Below are 11,680 nucleotides of genomic sequence, written 5' to 3' on the forward strand. Positions count from 1 at the left end.
CATGTCACCAAGCATGTGACGGTCGCACCAAATGGTTGAGTCTCTCCTCTGATCATCACGTCGTGACGCTGACATGGGTTTGTTTCAGCCGGAATTTGCCATGACTATGTCAGTGACTTTTTGCTGAACTGATCACAGTAAAAAAAAGTCATGACATAGTGACCGACCAAGCGCAACAATGTCACGAAGCATGGTCACACCAATCGAGTTTTGAGTATCACCTCTGATGATCACAATTGAGTACGTGACGCTGAAATGGATTTTGTTTCAGTCAGATTTTTTTAATGACATTAACAGGGACTTTTTGCAGCACTGTAAGTAACACACACTTCCAATAAGCTTCCTAATAATGTGTGTGTGTTTTTATGTGTCCATCCCGCTCTCGAAATAGCCTCAACATTCGTACGATGTTTGCCTCTCCTTTTTGTTTACCATTTACAACATTCAAATATTGCGCCCATGTGATGATTGGGTGCTGGCCGCCTGCTGCCTTCCACCATCCTCGCTTTCGCATAAAACCTAACACTGATTGCTGATGCCTGATCGTTATCATTCGCTGAGTGGGATGCATTTCTATAGAAATCATGCCGGGCATTGGGGCCAACAACTAATGGTTGCGTATGCAAAGTACACACACACACACCCAGGGCAGCCTATTTTTTACACCCAGCTTTCTTGCCCCATCTATTAATCTTCGCGCAAACGATGCACACAACAGCAGACGATAAATAGCAAGAAAGAATGAAACAAAAAATCGGAACAATTAACACTTTACGACACACTTTAAAACATGGCTCACAGCATGTTACAGAGTTTTCCAGGGGTTTCCATACTTGTGGGACAGTTCCTTTAATCTTTCTTATTGGAAGTGAACTTCTTAAGTTGGAAATTTGACTTTATGGCACGCTTTTTGGACCAGCTCCGTAGAAATTCCTATTGGATTTATCCAACAAGGGTGCTGTAGAGTCCAATTTCCAATGCATGAAGTTCATTTCCAAATAGGAAAAAGTAAATCAAGTGTCCCACCGCTATGAGAACTTATGGGAAAACCTGTCCTGAGTGGTAGCGGCCACCCATCACGTCTCTTCTCCGGTGGATGGTTTTTTTCTTCTATCGATTGGGTGCAGTTGGAGGAGGAGGTGGGTGGGTGGGTGTGGTCCGTGCGATGCTGTTCAATCATCCGCCCTTGCCCCGCCTTTTGGCCACACGATCGATTTGATACGGCTGCTTGCTTGTTGTGTTGTGTGTGTCGAGCTGATTAGAGGTTTATTAATATTTCCTTCTTCTTCTTCTTCTTCTTCTTCTTCTTCTTCTTCTTCTTCTTCTTCTTCTTCGTTTGCTCTCGTTTCATTACATCTAATCGTACTAGCGGCGCGTAAGGGTTCACATTTTTTTCACTTCCCCTTGTGGCTTACCTTTCATCTTTAGTAACATTATTTTGTTTGCTCTACGCATTTTATTTCTCTTTATCTCGCTCTCTCTCTCTCTCTCTCTCTCTCTTTCTTTCTCTCTCTCTCTCTCTCCATCTCTCTCTCTCTCTCTTCCTTCCTTCTCTTTTCCTCTACTAACTGCAAATCATTAGCTTAACGTAACTTCGTACTCATCACAACAGAAAAATTGAAATAAGCTGGCTCGCTTGGCTTAAAGCTTCGGGCTTTTGATTTGTTTGATTTGTTTGTTTGTCGCGGTGCATATTCTTTCTCTTCCCTCTCCGGTGGTTTTGCGCCCCACCTGCTTGCAACCTAATTACACAACAAGCCGTTACCGGGAGCGCAATATTAAAGTGATTTTTTCATGGATCGACCATCAAACGAATGCCACTGCGCTCCCCAAAACTGCCGCCGCGTGGACAGTCGGCAACGGGGGCCCTCACGCGTAAAACTTAAAGCTGGCAAACGGCAACACAACTTCGTTACCTCCCCCCCCCCTTTGTTGCTCCTTGTGGGTAGTTTTTGCTTTGTTTCGTCTAACGCCTTCCTACGAAAGCAGTGTTTGTTTGTGGGGCGGGAGTGAGCGTTTGCTAAATATACTACGAAATCAAAGGTTATATCATTAAAATGTATGTGTGTGTGTTTGTGTATCTGTGTGGTTTTATGTTGGGTTTGTTTGCTTTTTTGTGGTTGTTGTGGGGAAACAATTTAATAAAACCATCCAAACATAAACCCATTCGATTCAGTTCGATTAGTTAAAAGAAAGAACAAAATAATCGCAACAGACGAGCCGTTACAATGCTCCTCACTAAGCGATACATCGGCGCACGTGTCTACTATTTGCCATCTCTCTCATTTAGCTAAAACTCGAAAACAAACAAACAAAAAATGTAACTAAAGCTAAACACGGCACGAGCCGCACTGGCCCGTAACTCTTGCCGAAAATGAAAATTAATGTGGTTATGGGGGTGAGGAAATTTAAAAAGAACGGGCCACACAGCTGTCTCTCGCGCACGCGAACGCTAAATCTCAAATTGGTCTAAACGCTAAACGGTAATGAAATACAGCCCCCAGACCCCCTCCTGTGCAACACGTACATTCTCGCGCCCTACGGCACTATTTCCTACTCGGTCTCCCTATCTCTCACTCTCGGTGGTGACCGCTTCACCACTACTAAACAGACTAAAACAGACAGAGCGCACACCGCGGGAAATGTAATTGTGAATGATATTTGTGTGTTTGCCGTTAATAATGCGCACTAGCGCCTTCTAGCCCCCACCCACACACATGCACACAAACACGTGCCCTCTTGACACCGCCAGTCAGAACTAATCTTACAATATCTGCTACTAATTTCATTTCACGGTGTTTGGTTTTTGCCCCGTACACCGTCCTACTAGGCCCAGGCGCTGCTGCAGAGCTCGAAATCTTAAACGCAACAAAGAAAACAAAAAAAAACGAAGCACGGCACCGACACGCGGGACTCTCGTGTACACACCCGGTTGCTCCCCCGTTTGCCCCCCTCCACCCGCACCACGGTCAGCGATAGAGTGCAGAGGGGAAGTAAGCCGTGACAGGTTGGCGTGGTGTCGGGGCTTTTGGGCTGCCCGGGGGACACGCCAGGGCGCCGCGGCGATACACACCTAGGAACGACACACGCGCCATACTGCGCGGCAAGGGAAAGGAGTGTGTGGGTGGAACGAAAAGCAGGGGGATGGGGGCGACGGCATGGATGGCTTAAGCACACTACGTGCAGCAGGCCTTGTAGGCGGGTAACCGCTCGCCGGTGCTCCTGTTCACGACCACCCGGTCCGGGTTGTCGGTCGTCTCCTTGCCGGCCACCTTGTCCAGGATGGCTTCGGCCAGCTCGCGGAACGCCAGCTCGATGTTCGTGTTCGCTTTGGCGGACGTTTCCATAAAGCGGATGTCATGTTCGCGGGCAATCTGCGCAGGGAAAAGGGGATCCGGGCATGGTTAGAACGATGAGATTGATAGCGTGGGGAAAGGAATAAACATATAAAAAGATCCTTGCGAGCTAACTTACATTTTCGCCCCTCTCTTTGCGCACCGCACGCTTGTCCGCCATGTCGCACTTGTTGCCGAGGATCATCTTTTCCACGTCCTCGTTAGCGTGCTGCAATGCAAATAACGGGAAATGAATGATGAAACGTGCAGGAGAGACAGGGATTTACAAAAAAAAAACGACCAAGACTTACCTCGTCTATATTTCGCAACCATTTCACTATATTGTCGAAGCTTTTCTCGTTCGTTATGTCGTACACCAGCATGATGCCCATCGCGCCGCGGTAGTAGGAGGTGGTGATCGTATGAAACCGTTCCTGTCCCGCCGTGTCCCAGATCTGTAGCTTTATTTTCTTGCCCCGCAGCTCGATGGTTTTGATTTTAAAGTCAATTCCTGCGATGATGGGGAGAGAGAGAGAGAGAGAGAGAGAGAAAAACAAGTCAATAGAGTCGTTTATGCGAGGAATGAACTAAGCTTGTGCAATTCGGTTCATTTTGATGAACGTGAACGTACTAGCTCTTTTGCGAAGATGAACTGAACGTTGGTTTGTTCATTTCAGTTGAATAATCTATGGTAAATTGCAGTGCTGCAAAATGTCACTGTCAATGTCATAAAAAAAAATCTGAAATTCCGGTTGCAACAAAATCATGTCAGCGTCACGAGCTCTACTGTGATGATCAGAGGTGAAACTCAAACAGTTGGTGCGACCATCACATGCTTGGTGACACGTTGCGCAACCAACTCTCGGTCAGTCACTTGGTCGCGACATGTTCAGTCAATGATCATCCCGATAGTCAGGGGAGATATGCGGTACGTGCGAGTGCCACGTCAAGTTTATTCCAAGAATGTCGTGATTATCACTGTTACAAAATGTCGTGACCAAGTGACTGACCAAGAGTTTGGTGCTAAAAAAAGGTCACAAAGCATGTGATTGATCCACCAACTATTTGAATCCCTTCTCTGATCATCTCAGTTGTGAACGTGAGCTGATTTAAGTTTCGTTTCAGTCATGAGAGTTGGTCACTGAAACAGTGTCACTTGGCAGCACTGGTCACAACCAAAAAGAGCCATCATTATGCTCGCGACCGGAATTAAGGTAAGCTTGTCAGACAGAGAATCGCGTTGGACTAAAAACATTCGCATGTCGCGTTCGGCATGTCAAGACGCACTTTCATTGAGTATCAGCAATGAGCATCAGGGTGCCACGGATATGTTCATTGTTTTTGTTGGCAGATACTCATGATATTTTTGAACGTTGATTAGATGAACGTAGGTCGTTCGTTATTTAGAATAAACTGAATAAATCGTACGGTCCTGGTTCTTGGGTCACACCTCTAGAATGAATCGTCCAACCCAGCGGTCGACAAACTTTGCGACCGAAAGAGCCAAATTGTACAACAATGTTCGTAGAGATTCGCGTGAAGAGCCAAATTGCTAAACCAAGACGAAAAGTGTCTAAAAGTTTTATGAAATAAATGAACTATTTAAAGCCGCCATCTCGACATCAAAGAGCCGCATGCGGCTCGCGAGTCGTATTTTGCCGATCGCTGCTCTAACTTAACGGTCGGCAAAGTCCAAATGTAGCGCAACTGGCAACGCATCTGGCCCGCCAACGGATTTTACTGATTTTCAAAAACGGGAAGAAACTATTCGTTTAAAAACTGAATATTTATGCTTAAAAAAAGAAACGGAATAGTTTTAGCATGACAAACCGTCGTACTCATCCATCACCAGTTTTCCGGAGCTCATAATTTTGGTCCTATTAGTTCACTCTTGGCAGGCCATTGGGAAAGCTGGTGAAATAAGGTGAAATACTTCTTACGTAATAACCAGAACGATTTAAGCCTTTTGGGCTGAAGCTGAAGTTGCAAAAACAGTTTTCCTCTCCAGAAAGTATTTTCGCATCAGACTTCAAATGGATTTTGATAACGAAAAAACAAAGGCAACATCTAGCTCCCCAAACCAACTCAAAGGACGAATTTTGATATCGTTCAACTGCTTGTAGATCATACCAAGTCTTTGATTTAGCTTTTTCAATACGATCGTATTACTTGTTCTATGTTTTCTCCATATAAATCAAATTTTCGTCCAACAAAATATGTTTGTGATCAGCATGCGCTTTCCAAGCAGCAATCGAGATCCAACTAGACTACTTCTATTACAATTAGTTTTAAAAATAGGAATTACCGATCATTAATCTTACTTGGATGATATATTATTACAGAAAAACAACTAAATCAAATATCGCATTGCTTACTATTAGTATCTAATTGCCTTATTTTTAAATGTTTGATAAAGTAACAATTTAAGTGCAAAATTAACTGACCTCTCTATCATTTACAAAATTTGACCATTTACCTCAAAATTTTGCCGACCACTGCTTTAACCGCTCTGAGCTACATGTTTAGCTCCTTTCATTGCATACACTTGAGCACATATTGGCTTTTGGCAATAGAATATTTAATAGCATGGACAAATCTGACAAACTAATTAATGCTAAGTGTTGCGACAAATGGGAATTCTATGTTAAATGAGACAAAATTCGTTTGATTAATAAAGGTTAGCAGCACTTTTCTATGCGTCCAACTGCAGCGTCAAATATGAAAATTATAAGTTGTTTTTGTCTGTAGTAATGTGTTGAGAATTAAAGCGAGAAGACATGTTAATTAATGAGATAAGATTAAAAAAAACAACAGTTTGACAAATTATTTTACTTCATCCAGGGAGCTTGATGAAAATATCGTTTCATTTGACACATTAACACGATCGACAAGCTGATCGAGCAGTACATTTTAAATAGCAAATAATAATTTTAAATACTAGATCTTAAAATCGATTTTTCTTTTATTTGACTGCTCAAACGTGGCTCGCATACTTTGCACATTGCAAAATTGTCACATTCGACCAAAAGAGGGCACGCATTATCTAATCAAAGCTTGTAGTAGGGATTAGCAAATAGAGAGGGGGGAAAATCCGATAATTGGACACAGGGAACGGCTTCCCAAACGCTGCACCCTTCAAAGTAAACTAATGGTAGACTGCTCTACCGCTCTAGATACAGGAAGCGGAGCATGAAAGAAGTTTATTTTCAAGGAATAAACGTTACATAGATTTTTAAAAATCAGCGTTGATTGTATTACACAAATTGTTTTGAAATAACTATCATAATCGACAGTTTTGTTATTTTGTGGTATTTTTATGGCCTATTTACAGCCTGATTACGGTTCTGGAACGCCAAAAGTGGCACAGAAAGTGGCGTAGAGTTTCACTCTGTAAGACTTGATTTTGTTTAACACTAGTTAATTTGGCCAGGTTACAGGGCTACGAAAATAAATTTCAACTATCCTCTTTAATGTAAAAAGTACGCCAAAAACAATGGTCTTGAAACTCAACTAAAATGAGTTAATTATGACCACCCCTTAAGATACCTAACACCAAAACCAAACCCATACTGGTCTTAATGCCAATAAATTACGTTTTCTGGTTCAGGAGCTACACATGACCTAATGATTTCAGGACCGGTACTGAATCTATGCAAGTCCAAGAACCGATACTGAACCCAAACCGATCCAGGAACCAATTGCTGATCGTACCGGTCTTCGAACTGATCATGTACCCATGCCTGCCCTGGAGCCTATCATGTACCCGTACCGGTTTTGAAACGGATAATGAACCCATACCGGTGATGGATCCTTTCATGTACCCTTTCATCTGCCCATACCGGTCCTCGAATCTATGATGAACCCACATCGGTATTTAAACTGATACTGAACCCAAACTAATCATGGAGCCAAACATGAACCCATACTGGTCCTGGAACTGCTACAGAACCAATACCAATCCTGGAACCTATCATGAAATTAACCCATACCGGTCCTGGAACTGATACTGAACCTATACCGACCATGGTACTCTAATCATGAACGCATACTGGTTCTGTAATCAATCATGATACCTTACTAGCACTGGAATCAATCATGAACCCATAATCCTCCAGGAACAGCTCCTGATTTCATCATTCATTTCCTGGACTTTCTCTGGTTTTGGATTCGGCAACAATAACTGATACAATTCCAGTTCCAGTCGACAAACCATACCCGGTAGTAAATATATGCCGACATGCCCCCGGCCTATACAGGCTTTCGAGACTTAGTTCATTACCAGTCACAATAAGTCAAAATCCTTGCTACGGGGAGACGATCCATTCTAGGTTTAAACCCAATGACGAGCGTGTTATTGAGTCGTACGAGTTGCCGACTGTACCACGGGGCCGCCCATAAGTGTTGGACAGTTATAAAGCTTCAAAAAGTCGATACATTTTTCATCGATTTCGTATTGGGCTGCCGTATGATAGCCGTTCGAACCGCCCTTTCCGAGAACCGTGATATTGAGCTGTTAGACTTCGGCGAAAGGGTTAACTACCCCGGCAGAAAACAGAACATAGCTAGCAAAGGTTTCAAAAATAAAAATAAAAAACGGCCCAACGGAGCCTCGCCCCGACTTACCGATGGTCGAGATGAAGGTGGACGTGAACGCGTCGTCGGAAAAGCGAAACAGGATGCAGGTTTTCCCCACGCCGGAGTCGCCGATCAGCAGCAGCTTGAACAGCAGGTCGTATGTTTTCTTCGCCATTTTTGTTGTTGTTGTTGTTTCTTCTCTCTAAGCAGGCTGGGCTCGGCTTCGGCTCTTGCTGTTATCGAACTTGTTGCTTGTTGCTATTGCTTAACGCGCGCGCGTATGTGTGTGTGTACTCGTTCGAAGGTTTGATTACGCGCTTTCTTACGGCTCGGTTGATAGGGCGGCGGGTTGGTGGTGGTGGGATTTTTGGTTTCTTTTGTTGGTTTTGCACTTCAATCGGTTAACTTCGAAGTAGGGGCCAATGCGGTCTACTATTTCGACGAGGTTGCAGGTGCTATCTGTCCCGGTTTTTGGTACGGTGGTTTCCCCCTGGGGTCGTTCCGTTCCTGTGCAGCCCGGTCTCGGGGCTTTGCTGGCACTGGGGAGGATTTACACGCCACCCGTTCGCCTTCGATCGCTGCAAAGAGGTATACAAAAAATTAGTCACACTGTCACAGGGATTGTTGTCGAGGCCGAACTATGACCGATGACTCAATTGAGCCCGGCCGATGAGTTCATGCAATGACCGTCCGAACAAGCGAACGGCAACGGCGGCTGCTATCAATAAAGGATCACACGCAGAGTTCAATAGGGCGCAAAAAAACGGTTCGCTTTGCTGCTTACAAAGGAAAGGGGGCTAGGCCCTTGCTTAACTAGCAATAATAAACGCTCGCCCCAGTACTTGAAGGTTCGCGTGCAGGCGGCTTCCAACCCCCCCCCCCCCAAGCCCTTCTCTTTTACTCCCTTGTGGCTACACACAAACACATGCACACACACACACACACACATACACACACGAACACTACGCGGGGCGAGATATGATGAAACCGAACAGTTAACAGTGTTACTATATTTGTCGATGTTCTAATGCACCCACGGGATCTTTCTTCCAGGCAGGGGAGGAGGAGATGATGCAAGGAATGATGGGATGGGAGAAGGGGGAGGGCTGTGTGAGCGCGCACAAACACACGCCCAAACACACACACACACATACAAACATGCACACTCACACACACACTCATACGCACACAATCACACGTACGAGCCCCGGTAACAGATTGGGGCTGGCGTCTGGCGAGCCCGGGACCAGTGACTTGCCTGTGCGTTTAATTAAATGCTGCGCCCGTTTGTGTTTGAGTGTGGCAAAGCTTCCGTCGCTTCACGTGAATCACGGACACACACTGCTTTGACGTGGGTTTTGGGGTGGCGGCTCGGCTCGGCAGGTTTGCTTTGCTGTTGCTGGCTAACGTACCCCGTTTTGGTTTCTTCCTTCTGCTGCTGGCGGGTGTTCCTCGATCTCGCTAATGCTGTTTGCCTGCTGGTAATTTGCCTGCTCGCAGTAAGCCTGTTCTGCCTTGTTTTTTCGTTGGTCGCCGTTTTATTTTTTTGGTACCGTTCCCTTTGCACGCACTTGTTCGCTCTCTGTCAGGCTGTCGGTGGCTTTGGGGCAATCGTTCAGCCGCGGCCACAGCAGGGGCGAGCCAGGCGAAAACATCACCCGCGCTGACAGCTGCCTGACAGCGCGCTGTCGCTCGCTTTTGACACTTCGAGGGCAGCAGTTTGCGAACGGGCGTTTGAATGGCAACGTTCGACCGTTAGGGTGCCAATAATGTGGTGTGAAAAAAATACACTGACCAGAGCATTTTTAAAGCATTGGACACGTCAAAGTAAGACTGTGGAAAGCAGAATTTTGAATTGTTTGAGTTTAAAATGACAAAACGTGTTGTTTGATGTATGCAATCCACACACAATCCTGCTTTGGTAAGGGCCATGACTGTCCCAAATAGATATAAAATGGGTCCTAAATTTGGGTCCTATATAAAATGTTGACGGCTGATAAAATCGCATCTGATGCAGTACAGGTACCGGCCCTTACTCCTACTAACTCTTTCGTTTTGCCACATAGCGACTGCTAAGAACTTCTTCTTCTTCTTTGGGTCGACAGCAGTTGTCGTTGAAGACCTGTCTGCCTGTACCACGTGTGGGATCGGCTTTCAGTGACTTTTGGATTATCCCTCATAGCAGGATAGTTAGTCCTACGTATGGCGGCACGGTACATTTAGGGCTTGAACCCATGGCGGGCATATTCCCAATTGACATTTTCGAGTTCTAAAATCGGACTTTCAAGCTATTTCCCTTAAACTGGCGCCTTAAACTTCCTTTAAACTGCACCAGTTTAAGGGACTTTTAGAACAAGCCCTTTCAAATCGACTGTGATGTGGCTTTTTCGTTGCTTTCATCTCTATCCTTAACGAAATAACGTTTCCAATTCTTTTTACTGGTCTCTAAGTCATTTTACACAAAAACCACCGAATTTTCACAAAATAACTTCGGGTGAAATGTGCCTTAATTTTTCGTCAAATATTAAAGCAAATGAATCTAAAACGAATTGAACGTTATCATCATCCGATAGAGGAAGGTCATACACACGCACAAACGAAAATTTGACGCTTTCTACGCAGTTTATCACACACAAATTCACAATTTTTTGTACGTCGAGTACCATTCGAGCAGATTATGGTTAAAAATTAAGAACAATTGTCAGTTGGGTGGTAAAGTCGTACGAGTAGCTACGAAATTTTCTGAAATCGATTCCAGAATCGGAATCAGCTGCGGAATCGGAATCGGAATTGTCTTCAGTATCGGCTCCGGAATTAGAATCGGTTTCGGCATCTCAATAAGAAGAGACGTTTGGATCCAATGATGCTACGTATTGATAGCCGCAAAGAAACCAAACTTACTTGTATACGATCTATTCTCATGGAGATTTCCCCGACTGATTTCGCTTCTGAAACTTCTTATATCAATTAAAGAACTGATCATCATTCCGGAGCTAATTCCAATTCTGGGATCAATTCTGATTCCGTTACCGGAGCAAATTGTGATTACCAGGTCGATAGCGATTCCGGATTAAGGATCCGGATCCGGATTTAATAGGTATAGGATCCGGATTTAATAGGAGTAGTAGGATCCGGATTTAATTCCGGATTCGGGGTCGACACTGGAGTCGGCTTTGAAATCAACTACACAATCGGCTTCAAAATTGGCTCCGGAATTAGAATCGGTTTCAGAATTGGAATTGGTTCTGGAGTCGGAATCGGATCCGGAATCGCAGACTTTTTCATGATTTTGCATGACTTCGGCTGTTTTGGACCGCACGTGTGGATGCAGACAATGAGCATCAATTTGGCGAAAACGTCCTACGGGGATATGATGGCCTGCACAGGTGCTTTCGAGACTTTATTTAGTACCACGCAGCCGGATAGTCAGTCCTTGCTACGCGGAGACGGTACATATGAAGGTTAAACCCATGACGGGTTCATTGGGTTAAGTCGTACGAGTTGACGACTTTAAAATGAGTCCAATGGTACTACGTAGGGATATCCGCCAATTAATCCAAATATTCTTGCATTGGTGCTATTAGATTTGGTAGATGGAATTGGAATTCGGCTTTCACAATTGATTTCAGCGAGCTTTATGACATTCGAATTCTTGTCTATAATGTAATTACGCGCAGGGAATCTGGAAATGAATTTCATTTTTCGGTTTCATTTTTTTCGGTTTGAACAACTTAAACGCTTGGTAACACGTTGAAAGCATGTCTGCTTTT

General features: G+C 44.5%; 1 protein-coding gene across 4 annotated transcripts; it reads right to left on the reverse strand.

Moving 5' to 3' along the window:
- Window positions 1–90: 90 nt before the first annotated feature.
- On the reverse strand, window positions 91–9,532 carry LOC121588906 (ras-related protein Rab-10). 4 transcript variants are annotated; one of them, XM_041907353.1, is made up of 5 exons: window positions 9,323–9,532; window positions 7,959–8,488; window positions 3,647–3,846; window positions 3,475–3,564; window positions 91–3,374 (listed from the first exon to the last, which is right to left on the reverse strand). In XM_041907353.1, the coding sequence occupies exons 2-5, from the start codon at window positions 8,083–8,085 to the stop codon at window positions 3,177–3,179; spliced, it is 615 nt and encodes a 204-aa protein (XP_041763287.1). In that variant the 5' UTR covers window positions 8,086–8,488; window positions 9,323–9,532; the 3' UTR covers window positions 91–3,176. The 4 variants fall into 4 exon arrangements, with proteins under 4 accessions (XP_041763287.1, XP_041763313.1, XP_041763305.1 ...); XM_041907379.1 differs by lacking the exon at window positions 9,323–9,532 and adding an exon at window positions 9,099–9,121; XM_041907371.1 differs by lacking the exon at window positions 9,323–9,532 and adding an exon at window positions 8,862–8,886.
- Between the last annotated feature and the right edge of the window lie 2,148 nt (window positions 9,533–11,680).

This window comes from Anopheles merus, chromosome X (assembly GCF_017562075.2).
Source record: "Anopheles merus strain MAF chromosome X, AmerM5.1, whole genome shotgun sequence".
NCBI classification, from domain to species: domain Eukaryota; kingdom Metazoa; phylum Arthropoda; class Insecta; order Diptera; family Culicidae; genus Anopheles; species Anopheles merus.

Excerpts from the sequence above, each read along its gene's own strand:
- LOC121588906 (XM_041907353.1), bottom strand. The coding sequence starts at position 8,085 with ATGGCGAAGAAAACATACGACCTGCTGTTCAAGCTGCTGCTGATCGGC. Across the intron at positions 3,847-7,958 it reads CACCTTCATCTCGACCATCG|GAATTGACTTTAAAATCAAA; the intron begins GTAAGTCGGGGC and ends CCATCATCGCAG. Across the intron at positions 3,565-3,646 it reads GGTTGCGAAATATAGACGAG|CACGCTAACGAGGACGTGGA; the intron begins GTAAGTCTTGGT and ends TTTGCATTGCAG.